The sequence below is a fragment of the Lucilia sericata genome, unplaced genomic scaffold, assembly GCF_015586225.1.
Source record: "Lucilia sericata isolate MDLA Ls3-8-SP2 unplaced genomic scaffold, ASM1558622v1 Contig001240F_arrow, whole genome shotgun sequence".
NCBI classification, from domain to species: Eukaryota; Metazoa; Arthropoda; class Insecta; order Diptera; family Calliphoridae; genus Lucilia; species Lucilia sericata.
In genome coordinates, this window is record NW_023995197.1 from 2,826 (window position 1) to 28,932 (window position 26,107).

Genomic DNA, 26,107 nt, shown 5'->3' on the forward strand with positions numbered 1-26,107 from the left:
AAAGTCTAGTTTAATGTCTAGTCTAAAGTCTAGTCTAAAGTCTAGTCTAAAGTCTAGTCTAAAGTCTAGTCTAAAGTCTAGTCTAAAGTCTAGTCTAAAGTCTAGTCTAAAGTCTAGTCTAAAGTCTAGTCTAAAGATTAGTCTAAAGTCTGGTCTAAAGACTAGTCTAGAGGATAGTCTAGTCTAGAGTCTAGTCTAGAGTCTAGTCTATAGTCAGTCTATAATCATGTCTAAAATCTAGTCTTGTCTATGGTCTAGTCTACAGTTTAGTCTATAGTCTAGTCTATAGTCTAGTCTATAGTCTAGTCTATAGTCTAGTCTATAGTCTAGTCTATAGTCTAGTCTATAGTCTAGTCTATAGTCTAGTCTTAGTCTAGCCGATGTTCTAGTCTATAGTCTAATCTATAGCCTAGTCTAAAGTCTAGTTTATAGCCTAGTGTATAGTCTGGTCTAGGTCTAGTCTAAATTCTAGCTTATAGTTTAGTATATAGTCTAGTATTTAGTCTAGCCTATATTCTAGTCTATAGTCTAATCTATAGTCTATAGTATAGACTAGACTAGACTAGTCTATAATCTAGTCTATAGTCTAGTCTGTAGTTTAGTCTACAGTTTAGCCTACAGTCTAATCTATAATAAAGTCTAAAGGAATTATTTTGTGCAAATTTTAAAACCTCCTTAAACTAGACTAAGCTTTTCTTTCTAGTTTCTTAACAATTTCTCATTGTTAATTTTTTAATAATAACAATTAACATTTACTAATTTACATAATTTCTAACATTTTTAATATTATCTAATAAAACAATTTGAATTACAACAACTTGCAATAAAATCAATAGTTAACTTGAAAAATATTAAATCACGATTTGGCATGTGCCAATTGTTTTATTGTTGTTTTAAATGTTAAAGTAAATAAATAATATTTATTAAATGTCGCATACTGATGAATTTAATTTAATTAGAACGGTAACAGTAACTAATAGCAACAATTTACAAAACAATTGTAATGATGTTAGTAGGTCTTCAGAAATAATTTGGATCAATAAATAAGTGAAGAGTTTCTCAAATTAACATCTATATTTTACAACAAATAAGAATTTATTAACATAAAATGTTTAAAAAAAAAATATAATTTGAAACAAATAAAAAACAGTTTAAAAAGTTTCCTTAAAGAAATTTAAAGACAATTAGTACAAGTACTTTATGTACAAAAACAGCTTAAGTCACTTTATTTGATCCATAACCTACAGGGTTTTGTTAAGCGTCTCTATTAGTACCAAATGTGTTAATTATTGTAATTTTGTAAACTAGTTTAAACAATAGATTTCTAATTTTAAACTAAAATTTTGAAAATAAATTTTACTAGTGATGAAAAAACATAAAAATATTTAATTTAACACCTTTTGAAAAATAAATAAAAATATGTTTTTGCTAATTTAAACGGCTAAAATAATATGGAACTAAATAAATAATAATAGTTTATTTGTTAAATATAAATTAATGATTCATAGTTTTTATAAAATTGCATCAAAAGCAAGAAATTCCTGGAAAATTTTGGACAATTTCACACTTAGTCACAGACAATTATGATTAATCTTAGATAATCATGTTATTCAGGTGGAATGCTAAACTATAGACTAGACTATAGACTAGAATATAGACTAGAATATAGACTAGACTATAGACTAGACTATAGACTAGACTATAGACTAGACTATAGACTAGACTATAGACTAGACTATAGACTAGACTATAGACTAGACTATAGACTAGACTATAGACTAGACTATAGAACTAGACTATAGACTAGACTATGGACTAGACTATAGACTAGACTATAGACTATACTATAGACTAGACTATAGACTAGACTATAGACTAGACTATAGACTAGACTATAGGACTAGACTATAGACTAGACTATAGACTAGACTATAGACTAGACTATAGACTAGACTATAGACTAGACTATAGACTAGACTATAGACTAGACTATAGACGAGACTATAGACAGACTATAGACTAGACTATAGACTAGACTATAGACTAGACTATAGACTAGACTATAGACTAGACTATAGAACTAGGACTATAGACTAGGACTATAGACTAGACTATAGACCTAGACTATAGACTAGACTATAGACTAGACTATAGACTAGACTATAGACTAGACATAGGACTAGACTAGACTAGGACTAAGACTAGACTATAGGACTAGACTATAGAACTATAGACTAGACTATAGACTAGACTATAGACTAGACTATAACTAGACTAGACTATAGACTAGACTATAGACTAGACTATAGACTAGACTATAGACTAGACTATAGACTAGACTATAGACTAGACTATAGACTAGACTATAGACTAGACTATAGACTAGACTATAGACTAGACTATAGACTAGACTATAGACTAGACTATAGACTAGACTATAGACTAGACTATAGACTAGACTATAGACTAGACTATAGACTAGACTATAGACTAGACTATAGACTAGACTATAGACTAGACTATAGACTAGACTATAGACTAGACTATAGACTAGACTATAGACTAGACTATAGACTAGACTATAGACTAGACTATAGACTAGACTATAGACTAGACTATAGACTAGACTATAGACTAGACTATAGACTAGACTATAGACTAGACTATAGACTAGACTATAGACTAGACTATAGACTAGACTATAGACTAGACTATAGACTAGACTATAGACTAGACTATAGACTAGATAGACTAGACTATAGACTAGACTATAGACTAGACTATAGACTAGTATAGACTAGACTATAGACTAGACTATAGACTAGACTATAGACTAGACTATAGACTAGACTATAGAGACTATAGACTAGACTATAGACTAGACTATAGACTAGACTATAGACTAGACTATAGACTAGACTATAGACTAGACTATAGACTAGACTATAGACTAGACTATAGACTAGACTATAGACTAGACTATAGACTAGACTAGACTAGACTATAGACTAGACTATAGACTAGACTATAGACTAGACTATAGACTAGACTATAGACTAGACTATAGACTAGACTATAGACTAGACTATAGACTAGACTATAGACTAGACTATAGACTAGACTATAGACTAGACTATAGACTAGACTATAGACTAGACTATAGACTAGACTATAGACTAGACTATAGACTAGACTAAACTAGACTATAGACTAGACTATAGACTAGACTATAGACTAGACTATAGACTAGACTATAGACTAGACTATAGACTAGACTATAGACTAGACTATAGACTAACTATAGACTAGACTATAGACTAGACTATAGACTAGACTATAGACTAGACTATAGACTAGACTATAGACTAGACTATAGACTAGACTATAGACTAGACTATAGACTAGACTATAGACTAGACTATAGACTAGACTATAGACTAGACTATAGACTAGACTATAGACTAGACTATAGACTAGACTATAGACTAGACTATAGACTAGACTCTAGACTAGACTATGGACTAGTCTATAGACTAGACTATAGACTAGACTATAGACTAGACTATAGACTAGACTATAGACTAGACTATAGACTAGACTATGGACTAGACTATAGACTAGACTATAGACTAGACTATAGACTAGACTATAGACTAGACTATAGACTAGACTATAGACTAGACTATAGACTAGACTATAGACTAGACTATAGACTAGACTATAGACTAGACTATAGACTAGACTATAGACTAGACTATAGACTAGACTATAGACTAGACTATAGACTAGACTATACTAGACTATACTAGGACTATAGACTAGACTATAGACTAGACTATAGACTAGACTATAGACTACTAGACTAGGACTATAGACTAGCTATGACTAGACTATAGACTAGAATATAGACTAGACTATAGACTAGACTATAGACTAGACTATAGACTAGACTACTAGACTAGACTATAGACTAGACTATAGACTAGACTATAGACTAGACTATAGACTAGACTATAGACTAGACTATAGACCTAGACTATAGACTAGACTATAGACTGACTATAGACTAGACTATAGGACTAGACTATAGACTAGACTATAGACTAGACTATAGACTAGACTATAGACTAGACTATACTAGACATAGAGACTATAGACTAGACTATAGACTAGACTATAGACTAGACTATAGACTAGACTATAGAGGACATAGTATCCTACTGGACTAGATACTATAGACTAGACTATAGACTAGACTATAGACTAGACTATAGACTAGACTATAGACTAGACTATAGACTAGACTATAGACTAGACTATAGACTAGACTATAGACTAGACTATAGACTGACTATAGACTAGCTATAGACTAGACTATAGACTAGACTATAGACTAGACTATAGATAGACTATAGACTAGACTATAAACTAGACTATAGACTAGACTATAGACTAGACTATAGACTAGACTATAGACTAGACTATAGACTAGACTATAGACTAGACTATAGACTAGACTATAAACTAGACTATAGACTAGACTATAGACTAGACTATAGACTAGACTATAGACTAGACTATAGACTAGACTATAGACTAGACTATAGACTAGACTATAGACTAGACTATAGACTAGACTATAGACTAGACTATAGACTAGACTATAGACTAGACTATAGACTAGACTATAGACTAGACTATAGACTAGACTATAGACTAGACTATAGACTAGACTATAGACTAGACTATAGACTAGACTATAGACTAGACTATAGACTAGACTATAGACTAGACTATAGACTAGACTATAGACTAGAATAGACTAGACTATAGACTAGACTATAGACTAGACTATAGACTAGACTATAGACTAGACTATAGACTAGACTATAGACTAGACTATAGACTAGACTATAGACTAGACTATAGACTAGACTATAGACTAGACTATAGACTAGACTATAGACTAGACTATAGACTAGACTATAGACTAGACTATAGACTAGACTATAGACTAGACTATAGACTAGACTATAGACTAGACTATAGACTAGACTATAGACTAGACTATAGACTAGACTATAGACTAGACTATAGACTATAGACTATAGACTAGACTATAGACTAGACTATAGACTAGACTATAGACTAGACTATAGACTAGACTATAGACTAGACTAAGACTAGACTATAGACTAGACTATAGACTAGACTATAGACTAGACTATAGACTAGACTATAGACTAGACTATAGACTAGACTATAGACTAGACTATAGACTAGACTATAGACTAGACTATAGACTAGACTATAGACTAGACTATAGACTAGACTATAGACTAGACTATAGACTAGACTATAGACTAGACTATAAAGTCTATACTCGATTTCTTTCTCTCTATGAGAGCGCTTAATATTTTGACGTAATTTTGTTATAAAAATATACACTTTCGAAAATATTTTTTTAAATAAACAAATTATTTTCACTACAAAATGCGACATATTTATAAAATTGTTTTTATTTTTAAGAAATTAATTACAATTAAGAATTTTATATTTTACCAAATTAACGACAATTATTTAAACAAGTGGAAAATAGGAAAAAGGGGTTTGGTCTTGGTTTTCAGATCTAGTTGATTTTTCTTTTACAAATATACACGTTCCATATGGTTGAGTTTTGACGCCAGCAAAAATACAAAGAAAAGTGTAAATTAATGTAAATTTTGAGAAAAATTAAAAGATTTCAAATACTTAAAAACATACAAATATGATTAAATAAAAACCTTTGGCTATGTTGGACTAGGTACATAGTATTAATAAGTATTTTAAAGAAAATTTAAGAAAAAAAAAATAAACGTTTAAAAGTACAACAATTGTAAATGAATAGAAAATTATTTGTGTTAATTGAAAATTAGCACTTTTTTTCGGCCAACAATTCGGCAAATTTTAAACGATTTTTCTAATTTTTGGCTTATAAATATATGAAATTTAAATATTTGGCTCTTAATGCTTGCCAAACGGTTGCCAGGTAACGGTGGATACTTAAAAACGCTCTCAATTTAAAGAAATAAAGAAATTAGAAAAAAAATGGCTTCCAAAAATTTAAATCTACTCGATATGACCGACGATATGGTTTTACCGGAAATACATACACAACACGATCCTTCTGCCATACTCAGTGTTCAAGAGAAATTAGTTAAAGATTTAGAATTAATGACCACCGATGAATTAAATACGATTTTAACTAAAACAACAGATGAAAATGAAGAACTTAACTCCGAACCAGATTTAACACCCGACGAAGCGGTCATTAATGATATGGTTCAGGGATTATGTACGAAAAAGCAAAAGACTACATTTGTAAAAATTATAGCAAGATATATAAGGTAATTGAGAAAAATCGAGAAATGAACCGTAAATTTCTTTTATCATGTGATTGTGCGTGAAGATGAGAATAAAACGATATGTGAAAATAGTTAAAATGAGTGTAAATTAATAAGTAATAAAAAATTTATTGTTAAATCAAAAAATTTTAGAAATATTTGTGTTCCACATCTTTACAAAATAATGTGAGAAATTATTTTTAAACTAATAAAATAAATTTTAAAACTATGGATCCATGAAGGTAGTGAATAAAGTGTTTAAAAAGTCCAGTTTACAGATTGTATGTTTAAGCACAATTATCTAAGGAATAATTCAACCTAGTAACTATAGTCCTGGAACTACTGCCGGGGCCAGACCGCTTCAAATTTAATAGACTAGTCTATAGTCCCGTCCATGGTATAGTGAAAAGTTTCATAAATAGCTTAGTCAATAGACTATTCCACAGTATCTTCCATAGTCTAGTCTTTAAACCCGTCAATAGACTAGTCCATACTCTAGTCTATAGACTAGTCCATAGACTGGACAATACTAGTCAAAAGACTCGTCCATGGACTATCTTATAAACTAGTACATAGATTAGTGAATAGTCTAGTCGTTAGTCTAATCTATAGACTACTCAATAGTCTAGTACATATTCTAGTCAATAGAATAATCCATATTCTAATCTATAGACTAGTCCATAATGTAGTCTATAAACTAGTCTAGTCTATAGAATAGCCAATAGACTATAGTCGAGTCTATAGACTAGTCAATAGACTAGTCCATGGTCTAGTCAATAGACAAGTCTATAGTCTAATCTATAACAAGTTAACAGACTAGTCTATATTCTAGTCTATATACTTGTCGTTAGACTAGTTTCTAGACTGGTTAATAGATTAACCCACAGTCTTGTCTAGTCTATAGTATAACCTATATAGACTAGTCTATAGTCTAGTCTATAGACTAGTCATTAGACTATTCCATAGTATAGTCATTAGACGAGTCCGTAGTCTAGTCATTAGACTAGTCCATAGTCTAGTCTATAGTCTAGTCAATAGACTAGTCAATAGGCTAGTCCATAGTCTATAGTCTAGTCCGTAGTCTAGTCTAGACTAATCCATAGTCTAGTCAATAGACTTGTCCGTAGTCTAATCTATAACATGTCAATAGACTAGTTTCTAGACTAGTTAATAGACTAATCCATAGTCTTGTCCATAGTCTAGTCTATAGACTAGTCCATAGTCTTGTCTATAAACTAGTCAATAGTATAGTCTATAGATTAGTTAATACCCTAGTCCACAGTCTAGTCTATAGACTGGTCAATAGACTATTCTATAGTCTGTTCTATAGAAAATTCAATAGTCAAGTCCATAGTCTAGTCTATAGACTAGTCAATAGTCTAGTCTATAGTCTAGTCCATAGACTTTTTAATACACTAGTCCATAGTCTGGTGTATAGACTAGCCAATTGACTAGTCCATAGTCTAGTCCAAAGTGTAGTCAATAGACTAGTCCATAGTCTAGTCAGTAGAATAGTTCATAGTCTAGTCTATAGATTAGTCCATAGACTAGTCCATAGTCTAGTCCATAAACTAGTCAATAGTCTATTCTATAGTCTAGTCCATAGATTAGTTAATACATCCATAGTATAGTCTATAGACTATGGACTAGTCCGTAGTCTAATCTATAACAAGTCAATATGTAGACTAGTTTCTAGACTAGCCAATAGACTAATCCATAGTCTTGTCCATAGTCTAGTCTATAGACTATTCGATAAAATAGTCCATAGTCTACTCTATAGACTAGTCAATAGACCAGCCCATAGTCTAGTCTATAGACTAGTCAATAGTCTAGTCCATAGACTAGTTAATACAATAGTAGACTAGTTAATGCACTAGTCCATAGTCTAGTCTATGGACTAGTCAATAGACTAGTCCATAGTCTGTTCCATAGAATAGTCAATAGACCAGCCCATAGTCTAGTCTTTAGACTAGTCAATAGTCTAGTCCATAGAATAGTTAATACACTAGTCCATAAACTAGTTAATACACTAGTCCCTAGACTAGTTCATACACTAGTACATAGTCGAGACTATAGACTAGTGAATAGTCTAGTCCATAGCATAGAGAATAGTGCATGGTCTAGACAGGTCATTCAAATAGTACAGTCTAGTCCTTAGATTCCACAAGAAACTTAAATCGAATATAGTTTTTATCTGTTAAAGGTTATTTTGATGGGTACAAGTACTTAGTTAGTATTTACAGATGTATATATATATTAGTGTTATAAAGTCATAGAACTTTTTCCTTGTAAAACTGACCCAGTTTTACAAAAGAACTGATTTAAACATTATTTTTTTAAATTTAACCTTAAAAATGTGTTAATTTTTTAAAGTTTTTATAAATAAGTGTAAATTTATAAAAAAAATCATAAGCATATCAAATCTTTTAGTTAAAATATATATTTTTAGAATTTTTTTCTTAAAAAACAAGCTTATCAATTTTTACACTTTTAGTTTTTTTTATTTTTAAATAAAAAGCACGCGGTAAATTTTGCATAAAATAAAGCCCCTAGTTTATAAAACATTTAGCACGTGATTTATTATATCTATTAAAAAAAAAAAACAAATAGTAACAAAAAGTTACTGTAGCTTGTCTTAAAGGTAAATAAAAATTTTGCTAAAAAAATATTAAAGAAAAAACGTCAAAAACATTAAAAAAAAAACGGAGTTTAATCTATAGGTAAATATATGTTGTACGACAGTTTAGAAATTAATATTCCAAACAATTGTATATGTAAGTATCTACTCGTTTATACAAATTTTTTTGATTAACACAAAAATTTATTTAATTATTCATTCATTATCCACTTCTACGTAATGCGTACAACAATAACAAAAAATTGTATTAATCATTTAATGCTGCTAACCGTCTATGGGTAATTTTTCCGCAAATATTATTTAATTGATTAGATAAAATTATTGTCATCATTTGCGTTAGTACTCTACAGCATAAATTCTCGAGAACTATTTGTCCGTCTGTCTCTTTCGTGCTGAAATATTCACTAACACACCTGAATCATTTTTCTATTGCCTTTGAAGTGTATTTAAAATTCGTTTCTACCTATTATATAGCGAATTCTTGTTGTTATCTCTTTTTATCATTTACTATTTATTGTGGTAAAAAAAAAATCATGTTGGGTTTAATAAAACAATATTTAATTACGCTTAATATACGAGCCCCCTCCTTTTTTATAAACGGTATGTCGTTGTTATCAGCCGTTAAATGTTTAACGTCAAACAAGCAAAATTTTTTTCTGCCATTTAAACTTTGTACGGTGTGAATATGGATGATTAATATGAAAATATTAACATTTCTATTGATTTATATTATGCAATTGTAAATTACTTACTAAAAAAAGACATTAAAAATAAGGAAATTAACATTTGTTTTAAAAATACATAAATCAGGCATGCAAAATTCAAACTTATAAACTTTTGATACATAAATAGTTTCTAGGCCAGTCTGTAGTCTAGTCTATAGTGTAGTCTATAGTTTAGTTTATAGTATAGTCTATAGTGTAGTCTATGGTTTAGTTTATAGTCTAGTCTATAGTCTAGTCTATAGTCTAGTATATAGTCTAGTCTATAGTCTAGTCTATAGTCTAGTCTATAGTCTAGTCTATAGTCTAGTCTATAGTCTAGTCTATAGTCTAGTCTATAGTCTAGTCTATAGTCTAGTCTATAGTCTAGTCTATAGTCTAGTCTATAGTCTAGTCTATAGTCTTGTCTATAGTCTAGTCTATAGTCTAGTCTATAGTCTAGTCTATAGTCTAGTCTATAGTCTAGTCTATAGTCTAGTCTATAGTCTAGTCTATAGTCTAGTCTATAGTCTAGTCTATAGTCTAGTCTATAGTCTAGTCTATAGTCTAGTCTATAGTCTAGTCTATAGTCTAGTCTATAGTCTAGTCTATAGTCTAGTCTATAGTCTAGTCTATAGTCTAGTCTATAGTCTAGTCTATAGTCTAGTCTATAGTCTAGTCTATACTATAGTCTAGTCTATAGTCTAGTCTATAGTCTAGTCTATAGTCTAGTCTATAGTCTAGTCTATAGTCTAGTCTATAGTCTTGTATATTCTAGTCTATAGTCTAGTCTATAGTCTAGTCTATAGTCTAGTCTATAGTCTAGTCTATAGTCTAGTCTATAGTCTAGTCTATAGTCTAGTCTATAGTCTAGTCTATAGTCTTGTCTATAGTCTAGTCTACAGTCTTGTCTATAGTCTAGTCCATAGTCTAGTCTATAGTCTAGTCTATAGTCTAGTCTATAGTCTAGTCCATAGTCTAGTCTATAGTCTAGTCTATAGTCTAGTCTATAGTCTAGTCTATAGTCTAGTCCAGCGGTTCCCACCGTTTTTTACTTCGCGGACCCCTTGAGGAATTTATTTAATTTCACGGACCCCCATACATATTTTGATATCTTATTGTTATAAATAACACTGTGATACAAAAGTGAAGAAAAATAAAATGCAGTCGTTCTCATATACCAATTCTATTTCGTTATGGTCCATAGAGTACGAATATATTTTTAGTTTTTCCCTATCACTTCGTTAACTTACTTTTTAAGAGCAAAAGATGCGAAAAAGAGCCATTTTTGAAATTTTAAATTTGAAAAATCATAAGTTTAGTAGTTTTCATCCGATTTTCAAATCCGATATTTTTTTTTAATGATACAAGTGTTGCCTTTTAATCCAAAAAAAGAAATCCAAAATTTATGGTCAAATGTCTGAGTTACGGTCGTTTAAGTAAAAAACTCACACTTTTTTAAAAAATTTTCATTTTCATCATGCTCTACTTTGGCCATGAGGCAGTGAGTTCATCTTTTATTACTTTCCTGAAGAATCACATAAAGAAAGGTTTCTAAAACTTGTTATTTCATAAAAATCTATGAAAAACTGGATGATTTATGACAATTTTTCTAATAGCATGTTCCTCGAATTTTTGGTTTTCTCCATACAAATTAATTTTTGCATAAAAATGTTTATAAACATTTTTTAAACTTGTTACAAAGAAAACCAGAAACATGAACATTTTTGTATGGAAGAAATATGCTATATTTTTATAAAACTGAGCACAACTCATAACCTTTTTCATCGATTATCATAAATTGACCATCATTGGAAACCCAACTTAATGTGCCTTTTTTCAAATGTAATAAAAGCTAAAGTTACTGCTTCATGGCCAACGTAGAGCAGTATGAAAATTAAAAATTGTTGAAAAAGTGTGAGTTTTTTTACTTAAATGGCCGTAACCAAGACATTAATCATAAATTTTGGATTTATTTTTTTGGGTTGAAAGACAACACTTGTATCTTTAAAACAAAATATCCAATTTGAAAATCGGTTGCAAACTACCAAACATATATTGTTTTAAAGTTAAAACTTCAAAAATAGCTCTTTTTCACATCTTTTGCTCTTAAAGAGGAACTAAACGAAGTGATCGGGAGAAATTAAAAATATATTCCTACTCTATGGACTATAACGAAATGGAATTGGTATATGAGAACCCCTGCATTTTTTTGCTGTATCACTGTGTAATTGTTCGTCCGAAAATTGTCTTAGTCCTGGTTCATAAACCCTATAAAATATTCCCGTACATTGAGAATATTTAGTATTTCGGAGATGTTTTCAATTGCATGGTTTTAAATATAGAATGACTTCTAACATGATGTTTAATTTTATGATCGTGAGAGCTTTCATGTTCATTTCTCGTCAAGGTAGCGAAAAGGTTTCTTTATCAAGTATTGTCGACATGTGCTTAAAGAGTCATGTTTCTAAATTTTTTTTGCGATTGCATAGGAGTGAGCTGAGTATGTAAGCTAAGTTTTCGGGAAAATATGTGAAAGTTAGACTTCTTCGATGTTGTTGCGGAATGCGTTACCCACATAAAATATGACCTGAACTCTTTGCGAATGTACTGTGAATTTGGATCTTAAATTTGAATTTTAAAATACCTACGAATTATTTTACTGCGTGGTTTTGACTATTTACGCATAACGCTATGAATTTTCTGATGTTGATTTAATAATATTGAACAACAAAATTAAGTTAAAATCTGTGTATCACGTCGGAATGGAATATTTATATTTAAAATTAACTAGATTAACACTTTTGCTTACAATTTAAAAAAAATATGAAATGTGACCTAACTTCATATTCCGGGATACCAGTATCAGTATTTAATTCTAAGGCAAATCATTATCCGTCTGCTATAAAAACACTTATTTCGATTCATATACATTTATAAAAATTACAAATCACATAATACTTTACTTTATAAAAGTGAAACAATAAATTTGTAGGGCCTAGCTTCATCCTGATAAACGACCGAAACAATAAAATTCAAAGAGTCACCAACAAATCTGGGATTATTGAATAAAAATTGTGTATTTTAGTATTTATGAAAAATTTGGAGATATTTTTAATATTTTCTAACATATAGAGAATATTTTTTATTCATGATTTTTTTCGTTCGTCTTCGCGGACCCCCTAGGATTTTGCTACGGACCACTAGGGGTCCGCGGACCCCCTTTTGGGAACCGTTGGTCTAGTCTATAGTCTAGTCTATAGTCTAGTCTATAGTCTAGTCTATAGTCTAGTCTATAGTCTAGTCTATAGTCTAGTCTATAGTCTAGTCTATATTCTAGTCTATAGTCTAGTCAATAGTCTAGTCCATAGTCTAGTCTATAGTCTAGTCTATAGTCTAGGCTATAGTCTAGTCTATAGTCTAGTCCATAGTCTAGGCTATAGTCCAGTCTATAGTCTAGTCAATAGTCTAGTCAATAGTCTAGTCAATAGTCTAGTCTATAGTCTAGTCAATAGTCTAGTCAATAGTCTAGTCTATAGTCTAGTCTATAGTCTAGTCTATAGTCTAGTCTGTAGTCTAGTCAATAGTCTAGTCAATAGTCTAGTCTATAGCCTAGTATATAGTGTAGTCTATAGTCTAGTCTATACTCTAGTCTACAGTCTAGTTTTAGTTAGTTAGTTAGTTAGGTAGGTAGTTAGTAGTTAGTTAGTTAGTTAGTAGTTCGTAGTTAGTTAGTTAGTTAGTTAGTTAGTTAGTTAGTTAGTGTAGTTAGTTAGTTAGTTAGTTAGTTAGTTAGTTAGTTAGTTAGTTAGTAGTTAGTTAGTTAGTTAGTTAGTATTAGTTAGTTAGTTAGTTAGTTAGTTAGTTAGTTAGTTAGTTAGTAGTTAGTTAGTTAGTTAGTTAGTTAGTTAGTTAGTAGTTAGTTAGTTAGTTAGTAGTTAGTTAGTTAGTTAGTTAGTTAGTTAGTAGTTAGTTAGTTAGTTAGTTAGTTAGTTAGTTAGTTAGTTAGTTAGTTAGTTAGTATAGTAGGTTAGTTAGTTAGTTAGTAGTTAGTAGTTAGTTAGTTAGTAGTTAGTTAGTTAGTTAGTTAGTTAGTTAGTTAGTAGTTAGTTAGTTAGTTAGTAGTTAGTTAGTTAGTAGTTGTTAGTTAGTTAGTTAGTTAGTTAGTTAGTTAGTTAGTTAGTTAGTTAGTTAGTTAGTTAGTTAGTTAGTTAGTTAGTTAGTTAGTTAGTTAGTTAGTTAGTTAGTTAGTTAGTTAGTTAGTTAGTTAGTTAGTAGTAGTTAGTTTAGTTAGTTAGTTAGTTAGTTAGTTAGTTAGTTAGTTAGTTAGTTAGTTAGTTAGTTAGTTAGTTCGTTAGTTAGTTAGTTAGTTAGTTAGTTAGTTAGTTAGTTAGTTAGTTAGTTAGTTAGTTAGTTAGTAGTAGTTAGTTAGTTAGTTAGTTAGTTAGTTAGTTGTTAGTTAGTTAGTTAGTTAGTTAGTTAGTTAGTTAGTAGTAGTTAGTTAGTTAGTTAGTTAGTTAGTTAGTTAGTAGTTAGTTAGTTAGTTAGTAGTTAGTTAGTTAGTTAGTTAGTTAGTTAGTTAGTTAGTTAGTTAGTTAGTTAGTTAGTTAGTTAGTTAGTTAGTTAGTTAGTTAGTTAGTTAGTTAGTTAGTTAGTTAGTTAGTTAGTTAGTTAGTTAGTTAGTTAGTAGTTAGTTAGTTAGTAGTTAGTTAGTTAGTTAGTTAGTTAGTTAGTAGTTAGTTAGTTAGTTAGTTAGTTAGTTAGTTAGTTAGTAGTTAGTTAGTTAGTTAGTTAGTTAGTTAGTTAGTTAGTTAGTTAGTTAGTTAGTTAGTTAGTTAGTTAGTTAGTTAGTTAGTTAGTTAGTTAGTTAGTTAGTTAGTTAGTTAGTTAGTTAGTTAGTTAGTTAGTTAGTTAGTTAGTAGTTAGTTAGTTAGTTAGTTAGTTAGTAGTTAGTTAGTTAGTTAGTTAGTTAGTTAGTTAGTTAGTTAGTTAGTTAGTTAGTTAGTTAGTTAGTTAGTTAGTTAGTTAGTAGTTAGTTAGTTAGTTAGTTAGTTAGTTAGTTAGTTAGTTAGTTAGTTAGTTAGTTAGTTAGTTAGTTAGTTAGTTAGTTAGTTAGTTAGTAGTTAGTTAGTTAGTTAGTTAGTTAGTAGTTAGTTAGTTAGTTAGTTAGTTAGTTAGTTAGTTAGTAGTTAGTTAGTTAGTAGTAGTTAGTTAGTTAGTTAGTTAGTTAGTTAGTTAGTTAGTTAGTTAGTTAGTTAGTTAGGTAGTTAATTACTATTATTTAAAGAAAGTCTCAACCTTTATCTTTCCAATAAAGTGAAATTTATAAAAATTCATTCTCTTTTGATGAAGTTATACCTAATTTAACAAAGTAACTCTTAATTAATATTAATCATACGTCATGTTGGTACGTATTCGTATAACATACAATATATGGGATGAAAAACTAAATTCAAAACAAAATAGTTTAAAACAGTTAAAATCCAAAGAATTCAGCAAAATTTTTAGGATTTTTCACTTTAAAATTTATAAAATTATATCAAATTTAGTATTAACAATACAATTTTCTAAAAAAAAATCATAAGTCATAATTAAGTAATATTGTTGTTATTTCCTCTTAAATCAAAATTATTTTATAAAAATAAAACAAATTTGTAAATTACACATCAACAGGCTCACAATTAATTAGCAAATATTTTGAGGAGTTAGCAAAAGTGTGTTGCTAATACTAATTTTATAAAGAAGCGTGACGTTTGCTAGGAGCGTTCTATATTTTATCCAACCAGCGACAACAACAACAAACAAGTTACAGTAACATGATCGAAATAATTAGCACATTTTACTTAAATGAGAGAGTATTTAAAGCAAATACAATACAAGAATAAATATTTAATTGTATAAAATACAAATAAAGAAAAAAAACTTATATTAAACAACTAATATTTAACACAATTTTGTTAATAACATATTAAAACGTTATAACACCAAGACATAAAAAAGCAAATACACACACCCCTTAATAATAATTTAACTTAAATTTAAAATAGAATAAAATCGAAATACATAGAAAGAAATGTTATGAAAATAAAAGGGGTTTTGAAAGTATTGGTTGCAATTTAGCTTTAAATGAAATTTCTATAAATTCATTAAACTTCGAAAGTTTGGTTAACAGTCGTTAAACAACAGTGAAATTGAATAGAAAGATATTTAAAGATAATTAGTAAAAGAAAATTAAAGATTTAAAATAAAAATATTTTGTATTAATATTACTCATACGCAACATGGTGCTAAGTGAAGATATTGAACAATTAAAGTTACAAGAACAACAATCTCTAAAATCGGAAACTAACTGTGATAATAATAATTATGAAGATTGTAATACTGATATAGAAGAAGTTAATGTTCATTTAAAAGTGCCCGATTTGGTTAAACTTCATCCGAATATAGAAAAACTTAAACAGGAAGAGGGCATTCATGAGGCACAACGTAAAAAAGAGGAAAATACTAAAAATGCTAGAGATTTAGAAAATTCTGAAACTGCCCAAATTATCGAAGAGATAATTGAGGGTATTTCTTTGCAAGGCAGACGCGGTACATTAGTACGCACCATATCAGCTGTTTTAAGGTAAAAGAAATTTGAAATGAAGATTTTGAAAAATGGTCTCATGTTTGTTCTTAAACAGTTCAACAGATAATGAAAATGATTTATTATTATTATTCTCATCATTATTGTTTTATTTTCGTCTAATAATTATAAGATGAGGGTGTTTGTTTTAGTTAATTTGTCTTAGTTATAACACTTAATTAGTCTTATTTTGCTTTTGTAGACAAACAAATACGAATTTCTTATCAATTTATTTTAGGAAAATATGTTTAACCTTTTTGACTTAAATTAAAGTCTAATTTTGTTCAAATTGTTTTCAAATTAAGATTTGATGATTGAATTGTAAACATTTTACTTTGGATGATGAAAATATTTGAAATCTTTACAATAAATTGGATTTTTAAAACAAAAGCTTTAATAAAAATTAAATTTGAAAAATTTAAAAACAAAGCTTTCGGAAAATATGCATTTATTTTATAATTCGAAGTTTGTTTTTTATGTAATTTATATTCTTTTCAAAGCTTTAAACTAAACTATATAGAAAGCTCTTAAAAGCTTTTCAAATTAAAAAAACTTTTTATATTAAAGCTTTTTAATTTAAAAAGCTACAAAAGCAAAAGTTCAATTTAATTAAAATAAACTTAAAGTTCATCTCAGAAATTTATTGCTATTTCCATTTGAAAATCCTCAATTTATGACAGTTCTTCATAACGAAAGTTTTAAAGCTTTTGATATTGTAACAATTGTCAATTCTAAGTTAAAATCTAAATATAAATTTTGTGAATCCCTATAAATATTTCTATTAATTGTTTTTTTATTCAAAACAAACTAAATATTACTCTTACTTTTTTATGGATCCAAAAGCTTACAGAAGCGCTACTACTCCATAAGACCGTGAGTAATATTGGTTAAATTTGATTTTTTAATAATACTCCTAAAAACAAGTTCCATATTTTTTTTTGGTTTATTTAAATTTAATTAAATCATACTTATTATCATTATTTGGTACATTTAATTAGTAAATATGTATTTAACAATAAACACGTGCTAAAACGTAATAATATTCATAAAATCCGAATACAAATTATTTTGATTTTTTGTTAATATATGTATCTTTTTTAAAATTAAATTTATTGACACCTTTTTTTATTATAATTTAAAAAGTAGAATTTAAAAAAACCCCTTTACTTATTAGCACAAGTGATTAACTCTTTTGCGTCATTGGAATTGAGTCTAAAGTCCTGCAAAAAAAAAAAAAAAATTCTTAAATATTTATAAACTTATACTAAACTAAACTATAAACAAGACTATAGACTAGAATCTAGACTATACTATAAACTAGACTATAGACTAGACTATACACTAGACTATAGACTAGACTATAGACTAGACTATAGACTAGACTATAGACTAGACTATAGACTAGACCATAGACTAGACTATAGACTAGACCATAGACTAGACTATAGACTAGACTATAGACTAGACTATAGACTAGACTATAGACTAGACTATAGACTAGACTATAGACTAGACTATAGACTAGACTATAGACTAGACTATAGACTAGACTATAGACTAGACCATAGACTAGACTATAGACTAGACCATAGACTAGACTATAGACTAGACTATAGACTAGACTATAGACTAGACCATAGACTAGACTATAGACTAGACTATAGACTAGACTATAGACTAGACTATAGACTAGACTATAGACTAGACCATAGACTAGACTATAGACTAGACCATAGACTAGACTATAGACTAGACTATAGACTAGACTATAGACTAGACTATAGACTAGACTATAGACTAGACTATAGACTAGACTATAGACTAGACTATAGACTAGACTATAGACTAGACTATAGACTAGACTATAGACTAGACTATAGACTAGACTATAGACTAGACTATAGACTAGACTATAGACTAGACTATAGACTAGACTATAGACTAGACTATAGACTAGACTATAGACTAGACTATAGACTAGACTATAGACTAGACTATAGACTAGACTATAGACTAGACTATAGACTAGACTATAGACTAGACTATAGACTTGACTATAGACTAGACTATAGACTAGACTATAGACTAGACTATAGACTTGACTATAGACTAGACTATAGACTAAACTATAGACTAGACTATAGACTAGACTATAGACTAGACTATAGACTAGACTATAGACTAGACTATAGACTAGACTATAGACTAGACTATAGACTAGACTATAGACTAGACTATAGACTAGACTATAGACTAGACTATAGACTAGACTATAGACTAGACTATAGACTAGACTATAGACTAGACTATAGACTAGACTATAGACTAGACTATAGACTAGACTATAGACTAGACTATAGACTAGACTATAGACTAGACTATAGACTAGACTATAGACTAGACTATAGACTAGACTATAGACTAGACTATAGACTAGACTATAGACTAGACTATAGACTAGACTATAGACTAGACTATAGACTAGACTATAGACTATAGAACTAGACTATAGACTAGACTATAGACTAGACTATAGACTAGACTATAGACTAGACTATAGACTAGACTATAGACTAGACTATAGACTAGACTATAGACTAGACTATAGACTAGACTATAGACTAGACTATAGACTAGACTATAGACTAGACTATAGACTAGACTATAGACTAGACTATAGACTAGACTATAGACTAGACTATAGACTAGACTATAGACTAGACTATAGACTAGACTATAGACTAGACTATAGACTAGACTATAGAGACTAGACTAGAGACTAGACTACTTAGACTAGACTATAGACTAGACTATAGGACTAGACTATAGACTAGACTATAGACTAGACTATAGACTAGACTATAGACTAGACTATAGACTAGACTATAGACTAGACTATAGACTAGACTATAGACTAGACTATAGACTAGACTATAGCTAGACTATAGACGACTATAGACTAGACTATAGACTAGACTATAGACTAGACTATAGACTAGACTATAGACTAGACTATAGACTAGACTATAGACTAGACTATAGACTAGACTATAGACTAGACTATAGACTAGACTATAGACTAGACTATAGACTAGACTATAGACTAGACTATAGACTAGACTATAGACTAGACTATAGACTAGACTATAGACTAGACTATAGACTAGACTATAGACTAGACTATAGACTAGACTATAGACTAGACTATAGACTAGACTATAGACTATAGACTAGACTATAGACTAGACTATAGACTAGACTATAGACTAGACTGTAGACTAGACTGTAGACTAGACTATAGACTAGACTATAGACTAGACTATAGACTAGACTATAGACTAGACTATAGACTAGACTAGACTATAGACTAGACTATAGACTAGACTATAGACTAGACTATAGACTAGACTATAGACTAGACTATAGACTAGACTATAGACTAGACTATAGACTAGACTATAGACTAGACTATAGACTAGACTATAGACTAGACTATAGACTAGACTATAGACTAGACTATAGACTAGACTATAGACTAGACTATAGACTAGACTATAGACTAGACTATAGACTAGACTATAGACTAGACTATAGACTAGACTATAGACTAGACTATAGACTAGACTATAGACTAGACTATAGACTAGACTATAGACTAGACTATAGACTAGACTATAGACTAGACTATAGACTAGACTATAGACTAGACTATAGACTAGACTGTAGACTAGAATTTAGACTAGAGTTAAGACTAGACTTTAGACTAGACTTTAGACTAGACTTTAGACTAGACTTTAGACTAGACTTTAGACTAGACTTTAGACTAGTCTGAAGTATAGTCTTTAGACTAGACTAGAGATTAGACTGGACTATTCTATAGTCCAGACTATAGACTGTTCTATAGTCCAGACTATAGACTATTCTATAGCCTATACTTTAGACTATTCTATAGTCCAGACTACAGACTATTCTATAGTCCAGACTATAGACTATTCTATAGTCCAAACTAGAGACTATTCTATAGTCCAGATTATAGACTATTTTATAGTCCAGTCTATAGACTATTCTATAATCTGGACTATAGACTATTATATAGTCCAGTCTATAGACTATTCTATAGTCCAATCTATAGACTATTCTATAGCCCAGACTATAAACTATTCTATTGTCCAGACTATAGACTATTCTTCAGTCCCGACTATAGACTATTCTATATTCCCGATTTTATACTTTTCTATACTCCAGGCTAAATACTATACTGTAAATAACAAAGTCCACATTATTTTATTTAAAACCAAAATTACGTCATATCTTTTCTTGCAATTAATTTTGCAAACATGCATAAACTCCTTGAACAGATGTTGGCCCCTCTTTTTGACAAAACGTGTCAATTATTTAATTTTCATGTTCTTTTAATGAATTTTGAACTAAAACTAACAAAAAAAAACCTTCCGCATAATTCTTACGATTCTTATACGATCATTGTGTATCAATTAACAGAAAAAGAAATCAAAGACGAATAACAACAAAATGTTACGTCTTTTTGATTGTTTTATTTTAGGCGCCCAACTATTTTTAAATTTTCTACTAGAATACAAATTGATTTGTAAACTTTTAGTTAATTGATTTTAATTGGCAGTGATTTGCGACACTATACATATCAATAGAACCCTGATACTTTTTATAACAGTTTCGCAAGTTAAGAGCTAAGAAACGGTTGTCTTCGGGAAAAAAAAAGTGTTGGGGCAAAAGTTAACATAACAAGGATTTCTTTAAAAATATATTAAAAAAAAGGACCTTATTTTGAAAAATGTACGAGAAAATGTTTGAACATTATTGTTTGAGATGTTTGCCCATAGTGAATCGGTAATAAGTGAAAACATATTTATTATTTCAGTTTTATTTACGAAAACACTAGACATTTTATGTGATTTTTTTTTTAAATTTAGTTTTCGTTTAAATCCTTTCTTAACTTCCTTTTAAACTATTTAGATTTCTTGGTGTAAATATATTTGTAGCATGTATATATAGTTTTTTGAGCGATAACTGATAACTTATAATAAATTTTAAATTTGTTTTTAACTTTAGCCACCGTGAACAGGAGCAACGTAATGCCGAAGATGTTTTATTCGATATGTTCTATAATGAGGAGACGGGTCTCATATCCATGGGCAAATTCTTGGCTGCCCTTAAGACCACCGGTATTAGAAGGTCTGATCCCCGTATTAAGGAGCTTATGGATAACTTAAAGAAAGTACATAAATTAACCAACTATGAATCGGGTTCGTCTGCTGAAACACAAATCTTAATAGGGAGACCTTTAAAGCGTAAGTGGAAAATTTAAAATGCTTAAGAGCACTTTAAAGGAACTGTGTGCTTTTTTCTTTTCAGTGTGGTGGCCCAAAATATTGTCTTGATTGCCAAGGCTTTCCGTCAACAATTCGTTATACCCGACTTTGTGGGTTTCGTCAAGGATGTGGAGGATATTTATTGGAAATGCAAAAGTAATACCGATGGCAAAGTGGCCGATTATATTCCTCAATTGGCCCGCTATAGTCCCGAGTCCTGGGGTGTTAGTATTTGCACCATAGATGGTCAACGTTATTCTATAGGCGATGTTGAAGTTCCCTTCACTCTACAAAGTTGCAGGTAAATTTTTACATAAAACTTCTTTATGTGTGTTCTGCTCATTTCATAAAACTTAGAAAGCCACTCGCAGGTTTGTTGTTGTCAAAAGATCTTGTCTAAAATTAAAAGATCTTTTCATTATCATGCTTTATATATCTCTTTCTTTCGTTCATTAATTGTAATAATTGCAGTTTGGTCCCTTGAGAGAGAGTGAATGAGAGCGTTTGCTTAAAGTAAAACATAAGCTTTTACATGTTTAGAAAAGCCGAAGCTTTGCTCAGTCACTTCTTTTCAAATAAAAACTGAAAAACTAAAGCACTCCTACCATAAGAAACTTTCATCCGTTTTGTTGTTGTTGTTGTATTAGAAACGCCTTAATTTTGTTGGACTTTAATTGTAAAGTCTAAATCAAAATTGTTGACGAATGCTGTTCCCGAAGGTCTGTTCATTTTACTAATTACGAACAAATTTTACTTTATAATTTTTTCCCTGCAAACTATTAGCAAACCTTTGACTTATGCCATTGCCTTGGAGAAGTTGGGCGCCAAAGTTGTGCACTCGTATGTGGGTCAAGAGCCTAGTGGTCGTAATTTCAATGAATTGATTTTGGATTATAATAGTAAGTTTATTATTTAAACTTTATTTTAAAAAATATTTAACTTATAATTATCTTTCCTTATTGCAGATAAACCCCATAATCCCATGATTAATGCTGGTGCCATTTTAACCTGTTCCTTAATTCATGCTTTAATCAAACCCGAAATGACTCAGGCGGAAAAGTTCGATTATGTTATGTCGTGGTTTAAACGTTTGTCCGGTGGCGATAATATTGGCTTTAATAATGCTGTCTTCTTGTCGGAACGTGAAGCTGCCGATCGTAATTATGCTTTGGGTTTCTATATGCGTGAAAATAAATGCTATCCAAAACGCACAAATCTGAAGGAGTGTATGGACTTTTATTTCCAGGTAAGAGGAAAATTGGAATTATTCTAATAATAGATATAGACTATTCTATAGTCCCGACAATAGAATATTCTATAGTCCAGACTATATGCTATTCAATAGTCCATTCTATAGTCCAGACTATAGTCTATTCTATAGTCCAGACTATAGTTTGTTCTATAGTCTACACTATAGTCTGTTATATAGTCTACTCTATGGTCTGTTCTATAGTCCACACTATAATCCAGACTATACCTATTCTATAGTCCAGCCTATAATCTATTCTATAGTCCAGTCTATAGTCTATTCTATAGTCCAGTCTATAGTCTATTCTATAGTCCAGTCTATAGCCTATTCTATAGTCCAGTCTATAGTCTATTCTATAGTCCAGAATATAGTCTATTCTATAGTCCAGAATATAGTCTATTCTATAGTCCAGACTATAGTCTATTCTATAGTCCAGACATAGTCTATTCTATAGTTCAGACTATAGTCCATTCTATAGTCTATTCTATAGTCCAGACTATAGTCCATTCTATAGTCCAGACTATAGTCCATTCTATAGTCCAGACTATAGTCCATTCTATAGTCTATTTTATAGTCCATTCTATAGTCTATTTTATAGTCCATTCTATTCTATAGTCCAGACTATAGTCTATTCTATAGTCCAGACTATAGTCTATTCTATAGTTCAGACTATAGTCTATTCTATAGTCCAGACTAAAGTATATTCTATAGTCCAAACTATAATCCATTCTACAGTCCCAACTATAGTCTACTCTATAGTCCAAACTATAGTCTACTCTATAGTCCAGACTATAGTCTATTCTATAGTCCAGACTATAGTCTATTCTATAGTCCAGACTATAGTCTATTCTATAGTCCAGACTATAGTCTATTCTATAGTCCAGACTAGACTATAGTCTATTCTATAGTCCAGACTATAGTCTATTCTATAGTCCAGACTGTAGTCTATTCTATAGTCCAGACTATAGTCTATTCTATAGTCCAGACTATAGTCTATTCTATAGTCCAGACTATAGTCTATTCTATAGTCCAGACTATAGTCTATTCTATAGTCCAGACTATAGTCTATTCTATAGTCCAGACTATAGTCTATTCTATAGTCCAGACTATAGTCTATTCTATAGTCCAGACTATAGTATATTCTATAGTCCAGACTATAGTATATTCTATAGTCCAGACTATAGTCCAGACTATAGTATATTCTATAGTCCAAACTATAATCCATTCTATAGTCCAGACTATAGTCTATTCTATAGTCCAAACTATAATCCATTCTACAGTCCCAACTATAGTCTACTCTATAGTCCAAACTATAGTCTACTCTATAGTCCAAACTATAGTCTACTCTATAGTCCAAACTATAGTCTACTCTATATAGTCCAGACTATAGTCTACTCTATAGTCCAGACTATAGTCTACTCTATAGTCCAGACTATAGTCTACTCTATAGTCCAGACTATAGTCTACTCTATAGTCCAGACTATAGTCTATTCTATAGTTCAGACTATAATCTATTCTATAGTCCAGACTATAGTCTATTCTATAGTCCAGACTATAGTCTATTCTATAGTCCAGACTATAGTATATTCTATAGTCCAGACTATAGTCTATTCTATAGTCCAAACTATAGTCTACTCTATAGTCCAGGCTATAGTCTACTCTATAGTCCAGACTACAGTCTACTCTATAGTCCAGACTACAGTCTACTATATAGTCCAAACTATAGTCTACTCTATAGTCCAGACTATAGGTTACTCTATAGTCCAGACTATAGGCTACTCTGTAGTCCAGACTATAGGCTACTCTGTAGTCCAGACTATAGTCTACTCTATAGTCCAGACTATAGCGTAGTGTTTTCTATAGTCCAGTCAATAGTATTTAGTCTGTTCTATAGCCCAGACTTAAGACTATACTATAGTCCTGATATTAGTCTATTTTAAAGTGTAGACTATAGTCGAACCTATATTCCAAATTTCTGTTAAACAATTGATTTGAAATCTCTGTAACTTTTGTTCTTTTTATCTATTTCCAGTGCTGTTCCATGGAGACTACCTGTGAAGCCATGTCCGTAATTGCTGCCACCCTAGCTAATGGTGGTATTTGTCCCACCACTGAAGAAAAAGTATTCCAACCCGAAGTTGTACGTGATGTACTTTCCATTATGCACTCGTGCGGCACCTACGATTATTCCGGTCAATTTGCCTTCAAGGTGGGTTTGCCGGCCAAGTCTGGTGTTAGTGGTGGCATGATGTTGGTTATTCCTAATGTTATGGGTATTTTTGCCTGGTCACCACCACTCGATCAATTGGGCAACTCTGTTAGAGGTGTACAATTCTGTGAGGAATTGGTTAATGTTTTCAATTTCCATCGTTATGATAATTTAAAACATGCTTCGAATAAGAAAGATCCACGTAAACATCGTTACGAAACGAAAGGTTTATCTATAGTCAATTTATTGTTTTCGGCGGCTAGTGGTGATGTTACCGCTTTACGTAGACATAGATTGTCGGGTATGGATATAACTTTAGCCGATTATGATGGTCGTACCGCTTTGCATTTAGCCGCTTCTGAGGGACATTTGGATTGTGTAAAATTCTTGTTGGAACAATGTCATGTTCCTCACAATCCCAAGGATCGTTGGGGTAATATGCCTGTAGATGAGGCCGAAAATTTTGGTCATCAAAATGTTGTGGACTATTTGAAACAGTGGGCGGAGAAGGCTCAAAGTACAGAAGAGGCCAAGAACGAGGCAGTTGTAACAAAAACCGAGGCGGATGAGGTAAGAAAACGGTTTGCTTTTAAGGTAGGCTTTGTATATAACAAATTTCCTCTCTTTGACAGGAACTTATAACCGATGAAATCGATCCCGCTTATGATCGCAGTGCTACCGCTAGTCCTATGCCCTCCGAAGGTAGCTCCAGCAGTGGTCCCGATGATACTACCCGTCCTGGCTTGTAAAGACTTGTTTTACAACACAGTTAGTTTAAACATAGAGACATTTTGTGAGAAAAGGAATCTCTGACTAGATTATTTAATAATATGCTTTAATTTTTTTTTATATTCATATTTTATAATTTAAAAACGTAACTAGTTTAGAAATTATTTGCCTAAAAACTTTTCCTTGTTTTTAGCTTTAAGCTTTAACAGAATTTAAACAAAAAAA

The 26,107-nt window shown here is 30.5% G+C and overlaps 1 protein-coding gene across 1 annotated transcript; it reads left to right on the forward strand.

Moving 5' to 3' along the window:
- The first annotated feature begins 15,898 nt into the window (after positions 1-15,898).
- LOC119610584 (glutaminase liver isoform, mitochondrial) lies at positions 15,899-26,107 on the forward strand. Its single transcript, XM_037965867.1, is given in 8 exon segments — positions 15,899-16,347; positions 21,436-21,647; positions 21,650-21,674; positions 21,739-21,996; positions 22,479-22,594; positions 22,661-22,941; positions 24,977-25,723; positions 25,786-26,107. Coding segments are annotated over 8 exon segments (2,100 nt in total). The 5' UTR covers positions 15,899-16,003; the 3' UTR covers positions 25,903-26,107.